The 19,455-nt window shown below is 44.8% G+C and overlaps 1 protein-coding gene across 1 annotated transcript in view; it reads left to right on the top strand.

Moving 5' to 3' along the window:
* Positions 1 to 19,455, top strand: part of LOC126482073 (uncharacterized) — a 193,726-nt gene that overhangs the window by 91,637 nt on the left and 82,634 nt on the right. Inside the window, exons 4-5 of the mRNA XM_050106048.1 lie at positions 2,578 to 2,864; positions 19,153 to 19,266. Coding sequence (XP_049962005.1) covers positions 2,578 to 2,864; positions 19,153 to 19,266 — 401 coding nt within the window. The remainder of the gene's footprint in view (positions 1 to 2,577; positions 2,865 to 19,152; positions 19,267 to 19,455) is intronic.

Raw genomic sequence — 19,455 nt, forward strand, 5'->3', positions numbered from 1 at the left:
TGAGAGTAAATCGGAAATAGACAAGAGTAATGACAAAGCCAGAAATGAGAGTAGCGAGACACTTAACATTGAAACTGGTGGTCACGAAGTAGACGAAGCTAAGGATTTCTGCAACCTTCGAAGTAAAATAGGAATTCCGCTACCTTGGAAGTAAAATAACCCATGAAGAATGAAGCGAGGAGGACTAAGAAACAACTGATGGTTCAAATGGCTCTGAGCACTATGGGACTTAACATCTGAGATCAGCAGTCCCCTAGACTTAGAACTACTTAAACCTGACTAACATAAGGACATCACACACATCCATGACCGAGGCAGGATTCGAACCTGCGACCGTAGAAGTCGTACGGTTCCGGACTGAAGCGCCTAGAGCCGCTCTGCCACAGCGGCCAGCAAGAAACAACTAGCACAGTCGAGAAGCGCATTTTTGGCCAGGAAAAGTCTACTGGTATCAAACATAGGCCATAATTTGAGGAAGAACTTTCAGAGAACGCACGTTTGGATCACAGCCTTGTATGGTAGTGAGTCATGGACAGTTGAAAATCGGAACATAAGAGGTTCGAACAGTTTCAGGTGCGATACTACAGAAGAATGTTAAAAATTAGGTGGACTGATAAGGTGAGGAACGAAGAATTTCTCCACAGGATTGGAGAAGAAGGGAATGTATGGAAAACACAGACAAGAAGAAAGGACAGAAAGATACAACATGTGTTAAGGCATCAGGCAATCACCGCCATCGTACTAGAGTGAACTGTAGAGGCTAAAAACTGTAGAGGAAGAGGAAGATTGGAATACATCCAGCGAATAATTGAGGACGAAGGTTGCAAGTACTACCCTGAGATGAAGAGGCTGGCGCATGAGAGGAATTCATGTCGTGGCAGCCGGCACCAAACCAGTCGGAAGACTGATGGATGAAAAAATAAATAAAAATTACAATAGTGAGTGTTGTCGTTCAGCGACGGCACAGAGTGCAGAGACCTTACAGACCTCCAGTTAAGGTGCGGACAAAGTAGCTAGCTGGACGGTGGTGTATAGTGAACGAGGCGAACTTGGCGAGGTAGTCACTGAAGCCAGTAAATTATACTCGTTTAAGTGGAAATTTGAGTGTTGTGTTTTATTTGGCTCTTCGCTACTCACTTTGAACTGTATTCCTATTTTTTTAGCCTGTGTCTCAACTGTTAGCAATGTACATATCCCAGTCCAGTAGTCTGATCTCAGTCTCCCTTGGAGTAGCTAGACAGTTACAGAGCCTTTAATAGTTTGGCGTAGTGAGAGGTTTTACCTTGTCTCCCGGGTCAAAACGAGGTTGGCGACGCTTAGTTAGACATATTAAACTGCAGCAGTCCAAAGAATTAACTCGCGCCAGTTAATATACGTTTCGGATTAAATCTATGGAGCAGTACGTCGCATAAATTGGCCAGCGCACCTTCCGTCTACGAGGGTACGAGGATTCAGGCCGCGCTCACGAAAATGATTTCGTACGACGCTACAGAAACTCCGGGGCACAGACGCAACACCCCACAATCCCGTTAGTGGTCACTGTCAAGCAGCCAATCTGAAAGGCTCTTCAGCAGGCGCTGTGGTGGTAAACTTACGAGCATTTAGTTGTAAACAGCTTCCTTTGAAATGTGTCACGAATATAATCTCTCTTTTAAGCATGTAACTACAAGACAAAAATTTAATTTGTAAACAAACGAAAATCAGTCACAATTTAGCGATTTTATTTTACGTACTTCAGGAAATTCGCCATAACTGTTTGTTCAAAACTACAAGCAGCTTATTACGATAGCACGAGCGCGAATTGTAGCATTTCGTATTAAGTGCTCCAGAATTTTGAAGTGAAATACATTTAGAATCACGTGTTTTTTCCGGTATCCGATACACTGCGCTACTACTGTTTTGATCCATATGCAATAATGAGGTTGAAACATGTACGTTTGAAAAATGACTTGGTTTATTGAGAATCACTGTTTAATTTGTAAAGTAACTACTACGGAAAGCTTTAATTTTAAACAGCCCTAATAAATAGTATTATTCAGCTGCCCCTACCGATGGGTTTTATGCAACCCGCAACTCCTTCAAGTACCACGTGTAAGATTTTCATATTCCTTCAGAACTATTGGTTCTGGCACATCAGTGTACAAAGTCGACCGAATGTGATGCACTGCTGGTTAAAAAAAATGAAATATGGCGTTTCAGTCTTCGATCGCTATTCTTTACTTTCAATTACCGGTTTCGGGCTAGCTGCCCATCTTCAGATCATATGTTGTAGTTGCAGAGTAATTTGTCCGTAGAGAACACACGGTTCACTTATGACAGTGAACCGTGTTCTGTACGGACAAGTTACTCTGTAACTACAACATATGATCTGAAGATGGGCAGCTAGCCCGAAACCGGTAATTGAAAATAGAGAATAGCGACGAAGACTGAAACGCCATATTTTATTTAATGAACGATCGCGGAATTCCCATTGAGACAATCATGTCTAGTTTTGATGCACTGCTGGTTGCCTGAGAAACATCACGATTTCTGAAACGCACAAGGAAAGGAGGGTGGTAAGGCGAGTGTTGTCGGCAGGTGTGGGCGGTGCAGACGCTGTTCGAGCCGCCGGAGCTGGTGCGCCAGGGCCCGGCTCGCGCCGCCGCCTCCGCCTCTGCGCTGGAGGCGGACGCCAACCGGACGGTGGTGCGGGAGCTGCTGGACATGGCGGCCAGCGGGGCGCGCGCCGTCTCCACGCTGCTGGACGCCTACCGCACCGGCAACGGGCGCGCCCTCGACTGCATGTGGGCCGCCTACTGCCACGCGCTCGACGCCTCCGCGCACCGCCTGCGCGGCCTTCCCGGCCTCATCGCCAGGGTCAACAGGTGAGCCTCCTCCATTTCTCCCATTTACTTGTAGGAGGAGTAGTCACGAACATGTATCACCAAAGTTCCAAGTCCGCAGTTTCCATCTCCGCAATGAGGAGGCCAGGAGAAAGCTTTACGTCAGGTAGGAGGACGAGAGCCTGGAGCATGAATCCCGTACGAGATATCTGTGAATCAGATTGGCTCATAGTTTACTGAATCTTTCAAACAACACTGCAAAGAATTTAAAGTGAAATTTGGCTCAAAAAATTGTCTGCTGAGAAAACTAGTGGACACATCATGAGGAGCACACTTCTGCTTTGGCGTACGTCGGAAGAGTATACATCGCAAATGTAGGAACCATCAGCTCATTGAAAGCAAGGTAGATGTTGTCCTCGATGAGGCAGAAAGAATTGTTACTACATGCTTGAGACCTACATCTTTGATCGCTGGTTACCCCATTCAAACGAGACCAGCCGCTTGATTGCCTTGGGGCTGGAAGGACTGGGCAAACGAGGTTTGAACAACATTCAAGGCAAATTTTAAACGCACATTCTTACAATGACCAAGTTCCTCGCCAATATATACAGGGTGATCCATTCATCGTGACCGGGCCAAATATCTCACGAAATAAGCGTCAAACGAATAAACTACAAACGACGAAACTTGTCTAGCTTGAAAGGGGAAACCAGATGGCGCTATGGTTGGCCCGCTAGAGGGCGCTGCCATAGGTCAAACGGATATCAACTGCGTTTTTTAAAAATAGGAACCCCCATTTTTTATTACATATTCTTGTAGTACGTAAAGAAACATGGATGTTTTAATTGGACCATATTTTTCGCTTTGTGATAGATGGCGATGTAATACCACATTAATGCAATAAATGCTCAAAATGATGTCCGTCAACCTCAATGCATTTGGCAATACGAGTAACGACATTCCTCTCAACAGCGAGTAGTTCGCCTTCCGTCATGTTCGCACGTGCTTCGACGACCAATCCACCTGTCATGAAATATGCTATTCAATACCGCTTCAACCGCACGCCAGCTATGTGCCAGACATCCATCATGTTGGAAGTACATCGCCATTCTGTCATGCAGTGAAACATCTTCTAGTAACATAGGTAGAACATTACGTAGGAAATCAGCATACATTGCACCATTTAGATTGCCATCGATAAAATGGGGGCCAATTATCCTTCCTCCCATAATGCCGCACAATACATTAACCCGCCAATGTCATTGATGTTCCACTTGTCGCAGCCATCGTGGATTTTCCGTTGCTCAATAGTGCATATTATGCCGGTTTACGTTACCGCTGTTGGTGAATGACACTTCGTCGCTAAATAGAACGCGTGCAAAAAATCTGTCATCGTCCCGTAATTTCTCTTGTGCCCAATGGCAGAACTGTACACGACGTTCAAAGTCGTGGCCATACAATTCCTGGTGCATAGAAATATGGTACGGGTGCAATCGATGTTGATGTAGCATTCTCAACACCGACGTTTTTGAGATTCCCGATTCTCGTGCAATTTGTTTGCTACTGATTTGCGGATTAGCCGCGACAGCAGCTAAAACACCTACCTGGGCATCATCATTTGTTGCAGGTCTTGGTTGACGTTTCACATGTGGCTGAACCCTTACTGTTTCCTTATTAACGTAACTATCCGGCGAACGGTCCGGACACTTGGATGATGTCGTCCAGGATACCGAGCAGCATACATAGCACACGCCCGTTGGGCATTTTGACCACAATAGCCATGCATCAACACGATATCGACCTTTCCTGCAATTGGTAAACAGTCCATTTTAAAACGGGTAATGTATCACGAAGCAAACTGGCGGAATGTTGCGTGATACCACGTACTTACACATTTGTGACTATTACAGCGCCATCTATCACAAAGCGAAAAAAGTGGTCCAACTAAAACATCCATATTTCTTTACGTACTACACGAATATGTAATAAAAATGGGGGTTCCTATTTAAAAAAAACGCACTTGATATCCGTTTGACTTATGGCAGCGCCATCTAGTGGGCCAACCATAGCACCATCTGTTTTCCCCCTTCAAGCTAGCTGAGTTTCGTTCTTTGTAATTTTTTCGTTTGACGCTTATTTCGTGAGATATTTGGCCCAGTCACTATCAATGGACCACCATATATATAGACGTAAAATAACTTTATAGTGAGTGTGATAATAACTAATCAGTTTTATTTTAGATACTACCATCAACCCTGAAACCTCTTTTCTCTAAAGACAATCGAATTTAAATTGACTGCAGTCAGTCCACAGCAGTTTCTAATGGTGTGCTCGGAACGGCAAGCAAAACGCGCACCAACAAATCAGATGATACCAATGGACACCCACCAAAATTTGGTAGCAGTGTTTCCGAGATTAAACGAACGCACAAACACTTAAAAAAGAACTGAATGCTCAAGATTTGACAAGATATTCAAAAAGATACTTAAATTTGAGTTTAAACCCAAATGAAGTTGTAGGTACAATGGCACTTGAACTATAGGACACGGACTTAAATAGTATAACACTAAAACTAACAACTAAATAATGAGCGAACAGGAGTTCCAGCAGCATCAAAATTGATGAATTAATAAAAATCCACTTCTTCAACAACCGAATTATATGCTAACACCCGTTACACGCGGACTCACTTTGCCGTATAAACAGTTAGGGCCTGTTGCTTCCGGAACTACTGTGCCAAGCAGGAGGCAGCTATCGTCAACGCATTAGAAGAGACCTGAATAAATTCACAAATTTCTCTTACAAGTTACCCTGATCAGATAACCCATTCAAACGAAGTACAAGCCGGGACAGCATTGCAAAATCGTTTCGTGAACCACAAAATTTAAAAGAACAGTTTTTAAGAATAGCAAGCTGTGACAAGATCGTGAATGGAACAGTGATCCAGAAAGTGTAGAATAAGTTTCTTTATTTCCGTCTACGATCACAAACTTCTTAGGTTATCTGACTGTCGGTTTCGGTCAGTAATAACCATCTTCAGATCTGTTTTAAAAGCATGTCCTAATATAATGGGGCCACAGTGGCATCGTCAAAAGGTAAACACAAAATCAGCTTCTGACGATGCCTACATGCCTCCATTATATTAAGCACTCCGTCTTCAGGCCACAAGTGGCCCATCGGGACCATCCGACCGCCGTGTCATCATCAGATGAGGGTCAGCACACCGCTCTCCAGGTCGTCATTATGGTTTTCTTTGACCGAAGCCGCTACTATTCGACCGAGTAGCTCCTCAATTGGCATCACGAGGCTGAGGGCATGCCGAAAAATGCCAACAGCGCGTGGGGACCTGGATGGTCACCCATCCAAGTGCCGGCCACGCCCGACAGCGCTTGACTTCGGTGATCTGAGGGGAACCGGTGTATCCACTGCAGCAAGGCCCTTGCCTTCCATTATATTAGGACAGGTTTTTAAAATAGATGTGAAGATAGTCATTGCTGACCGAAACCGGTAGTCTGAAGACTTAAAAATAATGAAATTTGTTCTAATTCTTAGGAACATAATTACAAAGTCAGAAATATTAAGGGAAGCTAAGTTGCACCACGCACAATTTAACTATCTGAAACATGGTTGTCCGGCCACAGAAATTCAAATGTACCCCAGGAAGAGATCACGAGGAGAGAGATCACGGTAGCACCCGATTAGAAGTGTCAAAGTAAAATGACTGAGCCCGTTCGTAGTGTAGGAATAGGAGGCAACGATAGGTACAGGATGACTGTTTGAGTCATTTCTTGAGGCACGCTGAAACAGCCAAACTGTCAAGGCGAGTGATCGCCAAAAGCAGTCACGAAGTATTCAGGATACAACAATTTCCGCGCAAGCAAGTCTAAAGCAATTTGTGCGGCACGGACATAAAAATGGAGACACTCTGCAGCACATTTCCCCATGCTACGTCACTTTATAAACTATGTTTCACATCACACCGAATTTTGCTCGCATGTTTTATGTGTACGAGTAGGTTGCCTTTGAACATGTGTACCTCGGAAGCGGATAAAGATATCAAGAAAAATTTCAAGGTCCTTAGAGATCGGGATCTTAGGAATATTTCGTAAACATTAAAGCCATTTGCTGTGCGTAGCCGACTTGGAATCCGCGGCTCGGTTTTGGTATCCAAAACCCATGTTTTTGAGGTGTTTCTCGACAACGGATAGCGATTTTTGAAAACCGGTGCATGTCACTTCTAGATAAGTGCCTAAAGAATATAACATTAAAATTTTAACAATTTGATGCGTTTAGTTTTTTAGATATCTGCTGCTGACGGTGAAAAAAAGGTGAAAATAGCTTTTTTCGGGTTTTCTCAGGAACCGTCAACAAACGAAGAGGTGCCTCCATAACCCATTTAAAACACACCGTAGACCACATCTAATGCAAAAAGAAACAACCGATTTGCTCAATTTGCCTCAAGTGGAAAAAAAATGTGTTGTATTCAAACTATGACCATGTACTGCACGATAGTTACAGTAAGACGGTCCTTTTGTTGGATGTAAGAATGGTCCTTAGCCAAAGGGCTATCCAGAATACTTCACCCTAACTGTTACCAACAGAAGCCGAAGTATGAGCCCCCGAAAAATTGCGTTTTTATGCGCAGCGTTTTGGAACACGCATGCGTACCGATGTGGCCCGCAGGAAGTTCCTCTTTCAGTTCGTTCGAAGGACTGCCTTGTGCCCCCTACCATAGATTTACGTATCTAATGTCAGGTGTAGTTGTTAAAGCAATTGTCGAAGGCGGGCGTCGCGTGATAACAGTGTGGTTATGAAGCATATGTCTTGGGAGTTCTGTTTGCAACTTCTTCTCTTTTTCTGCAGCGCATGTTCTTCTGATCTGGAATGGAGATATACCCGAGAGCTGTGAGCCGTACAGGGAATCGAAAGGTCACATCACGCCCTCAGTAGTATTCATCTTTGGCCACAAGGCGTGAGTGTTGGCCTCACAGGACGCGCCGGTAGCTGCCTCGCTGTTCGGAAGTTCGGTCGTGTGGTTGGTCGAGAATCAGAACCGGGAGTGGTGCTGAAAATTCATTCGGTGTTGTATCGAATGGCCTCATATTCTGGATCCGTGGTTCGTCGCCGCAATTCTTCCTGGTGGTTGCGAGACGTGCTGATCGTGGTGACTTGGACGGATCAGAGAGAGAGAGAGACCGGCTCCAGGGACTAAGCCGTCTGCCGGTTACCGCCTTACCAGCGCTCTTGTGGACAGCGGCTAGCAGAGAGGAGTCCTACCACTGGGGGAAGGTGGCTCTCACGCCGATGTCAACGCGCGTTTTCTAGAGACGGCTATTAGGACGGGTGAGCGCGTTTTGGAACTTTGACGTTGTGGCCTTGGAGGAAGAATGTTTGTTGTGTCAAAAGTTCTTTCAATCTCTCCAGTGTTTCTAACCGACACACACAGCAGATGTTAAACGCACTGGTGGAGGAATGGAGTGCCTTACGACAAGAACACCTAACCAACCTTGCATCCCGCATGGGAGCCCTTTGCAGAGGATGTATCGTCGTCCGTGGTGATCACACGCCTTATTAAGGCATACATCCCGCCTTTACAAATGAAATAACACAACTTCAGCGATTTAACTGTTCACATACAGATATGATTTTATGTATATAGACTGAAGCGGCGAGTGAAAATTTATACTAAAACCGGGAACCGAACCCACATCTCCTGCCTACTAGGCAGGTGCGTCGGCCACTGAGCCATCTTGGCCCAACACTTCACACCGCTGCGCGGATTACCCTGGCACGCCTCCCTTCTCGATCCAAATCCCACTGAAGCGTGCTAGGATATACAGTTACTTTTCGCTATAGTAAATGAAAGTGCCTTATAAACTGCTTGTTTTGAAACAAAGTGCCAAGCATCATGGTCGTGGCACGCCTGAAAGCACGTCTTATCGATATTCGACCATGGCCGTTTTTCACTTTACGTGCTACGGACACACTAAATAGGCATGGGCGACTTACACACTTTTTTTCCTACGAATATAGCGTTAATATGTACGTGACACGCTATCCTTCCACTTTGCACATTAGCCGGCCGGAGTGGCCGAGCGGTTCTAGGCGCTACAGTCTGGAACCGCGCGACCGCTACGGTCGCAGGTTCGAATCCTGCCTAGGGCATGGGTGTGTGTGATGTCCTTAGCTTAGTTAGGTTTAAGTAGTTCTAAGTTCTAGGGGACTGATGACCTCAGAAGTTAAGTCCCGTAGTGCTCAGAGCCATTTGAACCATTTTGAACTTTGCACATCAGAAGCGACGGCGTGCCGTCGACAATCCAGTTGTAGTGGTTGCTACAGGTCTCGCGCCACACCCATAATTTAATTTTGGTGCCAATACTAATTCTGGAGTTACAATTCAAAATGTATCACTCTGAAAACGCTTCACTTCTGTTTCAACTGACTGATGCAATATCTGGTTCTGATCATAAAGAACGTATTCAAGTTAAAAAAGACATATGAGTAAGTGTCATACGTGAATGAATTACATTGTGTGAAAAGGTAGACTATGTCTGAAAATGCAAAGAGGGGGTGGGGAAGGAAGGGGGGGGTCTCTTGAAAGTTTATGCATGGAGCGGCAAAATCCCTGGAGCCAGCCATGGCTGTACCTGATCTACTACAAGGCACGCGAAGACTTGAGGATTCCCACTTGTCGTGTGGCCGCCCCACTCTTTTCCACTTACGCCAGTGCTCTCTCGCTGCCGGAGGGCTGTCGACGGGACGACGGCGTCCTCGCGAGTGTGACCACGTGGCGTTCGGGCTCAGCGTTGCCTGGCCGCTCGTTACGGCCGCTGCTTCTGCTTCGTTATGCCTCTAATTAGGTGGCTCACCGCGTAGAATTATGCAGTTACCGGTGCGTGCCCGCCACCGGCGTCACGGACGCGGGGGTCCATTGTTGCCATTGTGTCAGACATCCAGAGTGGACACCGTATAATGCCACCGCTTTTCCTCCGAGCCGATAATACACAGCGGTGGAACGACCAGTTCGCGGAAGTAACTCTGCTGCCATGTTTCATTCAAGCAACCCGTACACGATCTAACAATTTGCCACACTTTACTACGGCTTTCTACTATTTGTCAGTATTTGGCGCTGTCTGCCCTGATTGTCCAACATAGAGCGTGTTTAAGGTATTTGAGAGAAATTCTGATTCACCGCATATTTGACAAGTTGGTGGATGTTGTTTGTGTCGTTGATTTGCTGAACGTGTTTAGCAAAATATTGTTTTATTGCAATTTATCGGCGGCCGTGGTGGCCGAGCGGCTCTAGGCGCTACAGCCTGGAAACACGCGACCGCTACCGACGCAGGTTCGAATCCTGCCTCGGGCATGGATGTGTGTGACGTCCTTAGGTTAGTTAGGTTTAAGTAGTTCTAAGTATAGGGGACTGATCACCTCAGATGTTAAGTCCCATAGTGCTTAGAGCCATTTGAACCATCATAATTCGCGTTGACTCAGTGTAATTACTGTCGTTTAACAAACATGTCATCTCTGTCTCATTGCGTAATACTTCTTTTAGTTACCTTCTGTACTATAATGTAATAAGTCTTTCTATTTATCGTCCAAGTTTGATTGAACAATGTTACTTGGCTGTGACACGTCATGCGAAAGTTGTTTCCGTCCTTAAGTTTTGCACACCAGTCTAGTTTCGGTGCGTAAGCTAAAATTCACCCCAAGTTTCTGTCTACATTCGTGCGCAAAATATAGTTTTTTGAAATAGGATGAATCTTTTTGGAAATCTCTACAGCAATAACAAACTATGAATTAATGGTCAAAGAAAAATTCAGGAAAGCGTTCTTGATGAAGTTCGTTCTGTAAATTTTACACCGGTGCTCGGACCTTATATAATACGAAACATTTGTTCTCAGATTTTAGAACGTTAACATTTGTTTGTTCGAGAAAATATCACACGCAAAGAAATCAAAGAACTTTCGGAAGGTGGGATGCAGCACCTTTTTACTTTATCCTTGTTTTCTTTTTGATTGCTAAATAACGTCGAGCAGAAATGTCGTGTTCTCCTGATACAGAGTTGACTTTCTTATCGTTGAAACTCTTTTCATTATTTTTTTATGTCTTTCTGCCCTTTTTTATACACAGTATCAGTTTTTTCTTAGTCCACTACTGAAAAACTCAAAACATACTTTTTTCGGAGTTATTTACTCCCTTTTGTGGGTGAAGACTCGTAGAAAAATATACAAAGTCCTTGTGTAAGCTTCACAACATGCCACGCAAACATAGCAACCAGCAACGTAAAGATTAAGAAAACAATAGCACAAGATTCAGTGCTGTATGAGCATGGTTGAGCGTGGCGAGAGTAGGTTACTTCCCGATACTAGTGGACGAGGGTACCGCCGAAACTTTCTTCCCAAGAATGTTTCACGATGACGTTGACGGTCTGTGTGGATGACGGCAACTGAAATCTGTTGTGGAACTTTTTTTTTTGCTCTCCAGGGTTTTTTATTCTACATAGCCATTTAAACAGGTGTTTACGTTATACACTAAATTGCGGAGAGAAAACACTTAATTTGGCTTTAAGACGGTTCAAATCCACGTCCGGCCATCCAGATTTAGGTTTTCCGATATTTCCCTAAATTGCTCAAGGCAAATACCGGCAAAAAGGAATACAAACGTTTCAAAAATGAGATCGACAGGAAGTGCAAAATGGCTAAGGAGGGATGGCTAGAGGACAAATGTAAGGATGTAGAGGCTTGTCTCACTAGGGGTAAGATAGATACTGCCTACAGGAAAATTAAAGAGACCTTTGGAGAGAATAGAACCACCTGTATGAATATCAAGAGCTCAGATGGCAACCCAGTTCTAAGCAAAGAAGGGAAGGCAGAAAGGTGGAAGGAGTATATAGAGGGTTTATACAAGGGCGATGTACTTGAGGACAATATTATGGAAATGGAAGAGGATGTAGATGAAGATGAAATGGGAGATAAGATACTGCGTGGAGAGTTTGACAGAGCACTGAAAGACCTGAGTCGAAACAAGGCCCCAGGAGTAGACAACATTCCATTAGAACTACTGATGGCCTTGGGAGAGCCAGTCATGACAAAACTCTACCATCTGGTGAGCAAGATGTATGAGACAGGCGAAATACCCACAGACTTCAAGAAGAATATAATAATTCCAATCCCAAAGAAAGCAGGTGTTGACAGATGTGAAAATTACCGAACTATCAGTTTAATAAGTCACAGCTGCAAAATACTAACGCGAATACTAACCTTACGACTTATCTTAGATAAAGATTAAGAAAAGGCAAACCTACGTTTCTAGCATTTGTAGACTTAGAGAAAGCTTTTGACAACGTTAACTGGAATACTCTCTTTCAAATTCTGAAGGTGGCAGGGGTAAAATACAAGGAGCGAAAGGCTATTTACAATTTGTACAGAAACCAGATGGCAGTTATAAGAGTCGAGGGGCATGAAAGGGAAGCAGTGGTTGGGAAAGGAGTGAGACAGGGTTGTAGCCTCTCCCCGATGTTATTCAATCTGTATATTGAGCAAGCAGTAAAGGAAACAAAAGAAAAATTCGGAGTAAGTATTAAAATTCATGGAGAAGAAGTAAAAACTTTGAGGTTCGCCGATGACATTGTAATTCTGTCAGAGACAGCAAAGGACTTGGAAGAGCAGTTGAATGGAATGGAAAGTATCTTGAAAGGAGGATATAAGATGAACATCAACAAAAGCAAAACGAGGATAATGGAATGTAGTCAAATTAAATCGGGTGATGCTGAGGGGATTAGATTAGGAAATGAGACACTTAAAGTAGTAAAGGAGTTTTGCTATTTAGGGAGTAAAATAACTGATGATGGTCGAAGTAGAGAGGATATACACTCCTGGAAATGGAAAAAAGAACACATTGACACCGGTGTGTCAGACCCACCATACTTGCTCCGGACACTGCGAGAGGGCTGTACAAGCAATGATCACACGCACGGCACAGCGGACACACCAGGAACCGCGGTGTTGGCCGTCGAATGGCGCTAGCTGCGCAGCATTTGTGCACCGCCGCCGTCAGTGTCAGCCAGTTTGCCGTGGCATACGGAGCTCCATCGCAGTCTTTAACACTGGTAGCATGCCGCGACAGCGTGGACGTGAACCGTATGTGCAGTTGACGGACTTTGAGCGAGGGCGTATAGTGGGCATGCGGGAGGCCGGGTGGACGTACCGCCGAATTGCTCAACACGTGGGGCGTGAGGTCTCCACAGTACATCGATGTTGTCGCCAGTGGTCGGCGGAAGGTGCACGTGCCCGTCGACCTGGGACCGGACCGCAGCGACGCACGGATGCACGCCAAGACCGTAGGATCCTACGCAGTGCCGTAGGGGACCGCACCGTCACTTCCCAGCAAATTAGGGACACAGTTGCTCCTGGGGTATCGGCGAGGACCATTCGCAACCGTCTCCATGAAGCTGGGCTACGGTCCCGCACACCGTTAGGCCGTCTTCCGCTCACACCCCAACATCATGCAGCCCGCCTCCAGTGGTGTCGCGACAGGCGTGAATGGAGGGACGAATGGAGGCGTGTCGTCTTCAGCGATGAGAGTCGCTTCTGCTTTGGTGCCAATGATGGTCGTATGCGTGTTTGGCGCCGTGCAGGTGAGCGCCACAATCAGGACTGCATACGACCGAGGCACACAGGGCCAACACCCGGCATCATGGTGTGGGGAGCGATCTCCTACACTGGCCGTACACCACTGGTGATCGTCGAGGGGACACTGAATAGTGCACGCTACATCCAAACCGTCATCGAACCCATCGTTCTACCATTCCTAGACCGGCAAGGGAACTTGCTGTTCCAACAGGACAATGCACGTCCGCATGTATCCCGTGCCACCCAACGTGCTTTAGAAGGTGTAAGTCAACTACCCTGGCCAGCAAGATCTCCGGATCTGTCCCCCATTGAGCATGTTTGGGACTGGATGAAGCGTCGTCTCACGCGGTCTGCACGTCCAGCACGAACGGTGGTCCAACTGAGGCGCCAGGTGGAAATGGCATGGCAAGCCGTTCCAGAGGACTACATCCAGCATCTCTACGATCGTCTCCATGGGAGAATAGCAGCCTGCATTGCTGCGAAAGGTGGATATACACTGTACTAGTGCCGACATTGTGCATGCTCTGTTGCCTGTGGCCGGCCGAAGTGGCCGTGCGGTTAAAGGCGCTGCAGTCTGGAACCGCGGGACCGCTACGGTCGCAGGTTCGAATCCTGCCTCGGGCATGGATGTTTGTGATGTCCTTAGGTTAGTTAGGTTTAAGTAGTTCTAAGTTCTAGGGGACTAATGACCTCAGCAGTTGAGTCCCATAGTGCTCAGAGCCATTTGAACCATTTTTTTGTTGTTGCCTGTGTCTATGTGCCTGTGGTTCTGTCAGTGTGATCATGTGATGTATCTGACCCCAGGAATGTGTCAATAAAGTTTCCCCTTCCTGGGACAATGAATTAACGGTGTTCTTATTTCAATTTCCAGGAGTGTAAAATGTAGACTGGCAATGGCAAGGAAATCGTTTCTGAAGAAGAGAAATTTGTTAACATCTAGTATAGATTTAAGTGTCAGGAAGTCGTTTCTGAAAGTATTTGTATGGAGTGTAGCCATGTATGGATGTGAAACATGGACGATAACCAGTTTGGACAAGAAGAGAATAGAAGCTTTCGAAATGTGGTGCTACAGAAGAACGCTGAAGATAAGATGGGTAGATCACGTAACTAATGAGGAGGTATTGAATAGGATTGGGGAGAAGAGAAGTTTGCGGCACAACTTGACTAGAAGAAGGGATCGGTTGGTAGGACATGTTTTGAGGCATCAAGGGATCACAAATTTAGCATTGGAGGGCACCGTGGAGGGTAAAAATCGTAGAGGGAGACCAAGAGATGAATACACTAAGCAGATTCGGAAGGATGTAGGTTGCAGTAGGTACTGGGAGATGGAGAAGCTTGCACAGGATAGAGTAGCATGGAGAGCTGCATCAAACCAGTCTCAGGACTGAAGACCACAACAACAACAACAATACCGGCATGGTTCCTTTGAAAGGACACGACCGGTTTTCTTCCACATCCTTGAATCAATCCGAGCTTGTGCTCCACCTCTAATGATTTTATTGAAGATGGGAAGTTGAAACCTGATCTTCCTTCAAAAATATTTGAATTCATGTTTACAAATATAAAAGCTCAAGTTGTCCCTTTTTTCTGCAGTAAATTTTTAACAATCCCCATCGTAAGTAAATCATTTTTGTTATCAGTTCACACTTTTTATCAAGTTAAGAGTACGAATACAACAAAAACATAAAGATTTTTTCCTATGCTCTTAAGCAAATAAATAATAACTAAATAAAGACAAATGCCTTTGTAAAAGGAAATAAGAGAAGCTGATTGAGGGATGTGGTATCTTATACTGACCAAAATCGTGAAAGTTTCTAATCTTTTGTAGTCAAAACAGGGACACGAAAACAAGATGTGGTTTACATCGTGCTCCAGAAGTTGGACCATTACGGAATATGGGGAGTAGCTCACAATTGGTTCACCTCTTACTTTAGCAACAGGCAGCAATAGGTCATTATTCACAATGTTGATAACGGCTGTGATGTGGGGTCTGAGTGGGGTATTGTCAAGCAAGGGGGGGGGGGGGGGGGGGGGAGTGCCCCAGGAATCAGTGTTGGGGCCACTCCTGTTCCTTATTTATATAAATGATATGCCCTCAAGTATTACGGGTAACTCTAAAATATTTCTGTTTGCTGATGACACTAGCTTGGTAGTAAAGGATGTTGTGTGCAACATTGGCTCCGTTTCAAATGGTCCAGTACATGACCTAAGTTCATGGCTTTTACAAAATAAACTAACGCTAAATCACAGTGAAACTCAGTTTTTACAGTTTCTAACACACAATTTAACAAAACCAGACGTTTTAATCTCACAGAACGGGCATATGATTAGTGAAACTGAACAGTTCAAATTTCTAGGTTTTCAGATAGATAGTAAGCTGTCATAGAAAACCCACGTTCAGGATCTTGTTCAAAGATTTAATACTGCCATTTTTACTATTCGAACGATATCAGAAGTGAGTGATCGTTCGACACGAAAATTAGTCTTCTTATTTTCATTCTTTTATGTCGTATAGTATTATATTTTGGGGTAACTCCTCCCATTCTGAAAGGATATTTTTGGCTCAGAAACTGGCTGTTCGGGCTATAAGTCGTACAAGTTCACGAACCTCTTGTCGACCCCTGTTCACGAGTCTGGGTATTTTGACATTGCGCTCTCAATATATATATTCCTTACTGTCATTTCTTGTTAATTAATATTAGATTATTCTCAAGAACAAGCAGCTTTCACTCGGTTAATACCCGGTAGAAATCAAACCAGCATTTGGATCGGACTTCCTTAACTCTTGTGCCAAAAGGTGTGCAGTATACTGCTGCATCCATTTTCAATAAGCTACCACTCGAATCCAAAAATCTTAGCAGGAATCCACGCGCTTTCAAATGGAAATTGAAGAGTTTCCTCATGGGTCACTCCTTCTGTTCTGTCGAGGAGTTCCTTGAAAAATTAAGCTGATTCTTTTTGTATTGCTGTTTGCGTTTACTTAATGGACTGACTTTTTTCGTGTTCATAAACATTTATTTTTTTCTGTTATTACTTTTATGTTGTAATTTCATGTACTGACACGTTCCATGGCCTTGGAGATTTGCTCCTCAATTTGGTCCCACGGAACTTGACGAGTAAATAAAAGTAAAGTAAAAATAAAATCAATTGTAAGTCAGAATCACTCTCAAACGCAGGAGAAACGTAAATGTTCATTGCATGTAGATGTAGAGGAAAAGAGGCGTGGTTAAAGCAGAGTGATTGTGAGATGTCGTAGCGTTCCGTTCACTTGTGTGACGTCCGGTGTGAATCGACCTTCTTCCGTAGCACAAAATTCTCCCGTTGTTGAAACTCCGTCAGATCTGCCTCGGAGGTCTGGTGTCTCCCGACAGTGGAGATGGTGCCGAATTTCTCAAGATGGAAGTGTTAATCTGCTTCGAACTATGATATGCACAAATGTGGGACAATGAAATGGCCAAAACAGTAGGCTAGTAGTTTATTCAAATACGTGCCGTGTTAAAATTCTTTCCTCATGGAGTGACTTCGCTGTTGAGGAACAGGACCATGCAGGCGGGGGACGAAACGCCACGGCACGGAAACTGGTTACGCGACCGTGGCGTAGTTCCTTTCAGCCTCTGAGACTAGATTAAGTTCTGCCTACTCACCTGTGAATTGGTCGCTGCCTCTTGACGCCTTGATTCCTTCACCAGCGAGGGGACACATCTATCTGAGATCTGATCATGTGTGCGCCATTGCTTGGAAGATCGCACCCATTTTTCATGTATGAGGCCTTCCTGTTTAAACTGTTGGAAATGAACTCTCAGGTTGGGTCTAACATTCAGTATCTTCGTGACATTTTTTAACTTTCTGTACTCTTTTTCTTCTCTAACTATACACTATTCTCAAAAGAATGCGTTAATGTAGCTCTCCACGTTACCCTATCCTATACAAGCTTCTTTATCTCTGAGTAACTTCTGTAACCCACATCCATCTACACCTGCTAACTCTATTTGTCCCTTCGTCTCCCTCTACACTTTTTATTCTCCTCTTTCCCCCCACCACACACACACACACACACACACACACACACACACACACACACACACACACACGCGCGCGCTTCGTTACAGTAAGAAACTGTCAATTGTTGCTCCAGCCAAATGCCAGGATGGTGCCTTTGAAAGCGCGCGGGTGATTGACTTCCCCATCCTTCAAATATTTCGAACTTGTTCAAAAATGGTTCAAATGGCTCTGAGCACAATGGGACTTAACATCTGAGGACATCAGCCCCCTAGAACTTAGAACTATTTAAACCTAACTAACCTAAGGACATCACACATATCCATTCCGGAGGCAGGATTCGAACCTGCGACCGTAGCAGTCGCGCGGTTCCGGACTGAGGCGCCTAGAACCGCTCGGCCACCGCGGCCAGCTTCGAACTTGTGATCTGTCTCTAATGACCTCGTATCGACGGGACGTCAAACCCTGATCTTCCTTCTTTCTTTCGAGTTGATGATTTCTTGATGTCTCAGAATGGATCGTATCAACCGATCCCTTCTGTTACTAAAGCTGTGACACACATTTATTTTCTCCTCTGTTAGATTCGGTGCATCCTTATTCGTTATGCAATCTACCACCTAACTGTCACCAAGTTTCAAAAGTTTCAGTTCTCTTCTTGTGTCCCATCGTCAATCTTTCCCTCCGTACAAGCAGACAAATACTTTCAGAAAACACTTCCGAACACTTCAATTTATATTTAATGTTGAAAGACTCCTCTTCTTCCAAATGCTTACCTTGCTATCGCCAGTCTGCATTTTACATTCTCCCTACTTCGTCCATCATCAGTTACTTTTTTACGCAAACAGCAAAACTCTCCTACTACTTTTAGTGTCTTGCTTTGCTGTCATTAATTTATTTTCATTAATTTGTTACAATTATTCTTCTGGATTAATATTCTTTATCTTTATTATCGGTTCAGTTTCAGTGACAACGCTGTCGTGCGTCATAAGTCAAAGAAGAACCGCAATCGGTATATAGTCGAACAGGCACGATATTTGCAGCCCTGCTACATATTCGTAAACTATTTTTAGGTAATGATATTCACTGAAACATCGTAGTACGTGATGGGGTCACCTTAAGGTGGCCAGAACTCTGAAAACTGTAGAACTCTACTATTTTCAGCCAAATCTCAGCGAGATGGAAATGGAATAATACAATTTCCCGGAATGTTCATTATTTTCTATCTCCAGAATATTTCGTAAAACCAAGAGAAATCACCATGAAACCGTGACGTATGGAGGATTCTGGTATCTGGAACAGATTTCGAATTACAACGGGGCCAACTGTGTCCTAGTTAAAGAAATGTAAGCAATTTGTCTGTACGTGTATCTATTTGCATGTGTTGCAAAGATTACGTGTAAAATTTATACGACGAAAGCTGGAGGTTAGTAGCGACAGTAATATTGAGTGTGTTCTGTGGTGTGTAGTTGATGGGATACCGGGAAGCTGGAGGTTTCAGACATCACGAAATGAGGCCTGTGTAGCAGTCGGACAGGAGTCCCATAGTGCTCTCGCGATTAGGCCATGTAACTTAATGTTGTCACTGCACGTTCTCTGCTCCATGCCGTACTCGACAGCAGTCCAGCGAATTTATTGAGCATTGATTTTAATGTATATACAGTGAAGTAGACAGTGTAAGTGTCGGTTCCCTGTTACAGCGTGGGGCTGAGGCTGATGATGGGCGAGTTCCCCCTGGAGCAGGCGCTACAGGCCATGTTCGTCGAGGCGGCCACGGGGTGGTCGCACATCGACTGTCCGGCGCTCTTCCCCAGGTAAGTTTCGTCGCCGGCTCTGTCACCTGTCGCCGCTGGCGCAAGTTTTATGTTAATAGAGCATATAATTCACTCGACGGTGAGACAGTAAGACAGTTAACATCAGGAGGTTCGGAGTAGAGATCCAAACTGGTACGGAACTAGATATCAGGTTTGCAGTTCAACCAGCTTAGCACCTGGTGCTTCCCT

Source organism: Schistocerca serialis, chromosome 5 (genome assembly GCF_023864345.2).
Source record: "Schistocerca serialis cubense isolate TAMUIC-IGC-003099 chromosome 5, iqSchSeri2.2, whole genome shotgun sequence".
NCBI classification, from domain to species: domain Eukaryota; kingdom Metazoa; phylum Arthropoda; class Insecta; order Orthoptera; family Acrididae; genus Schistocerca; species Schistocerca serialis.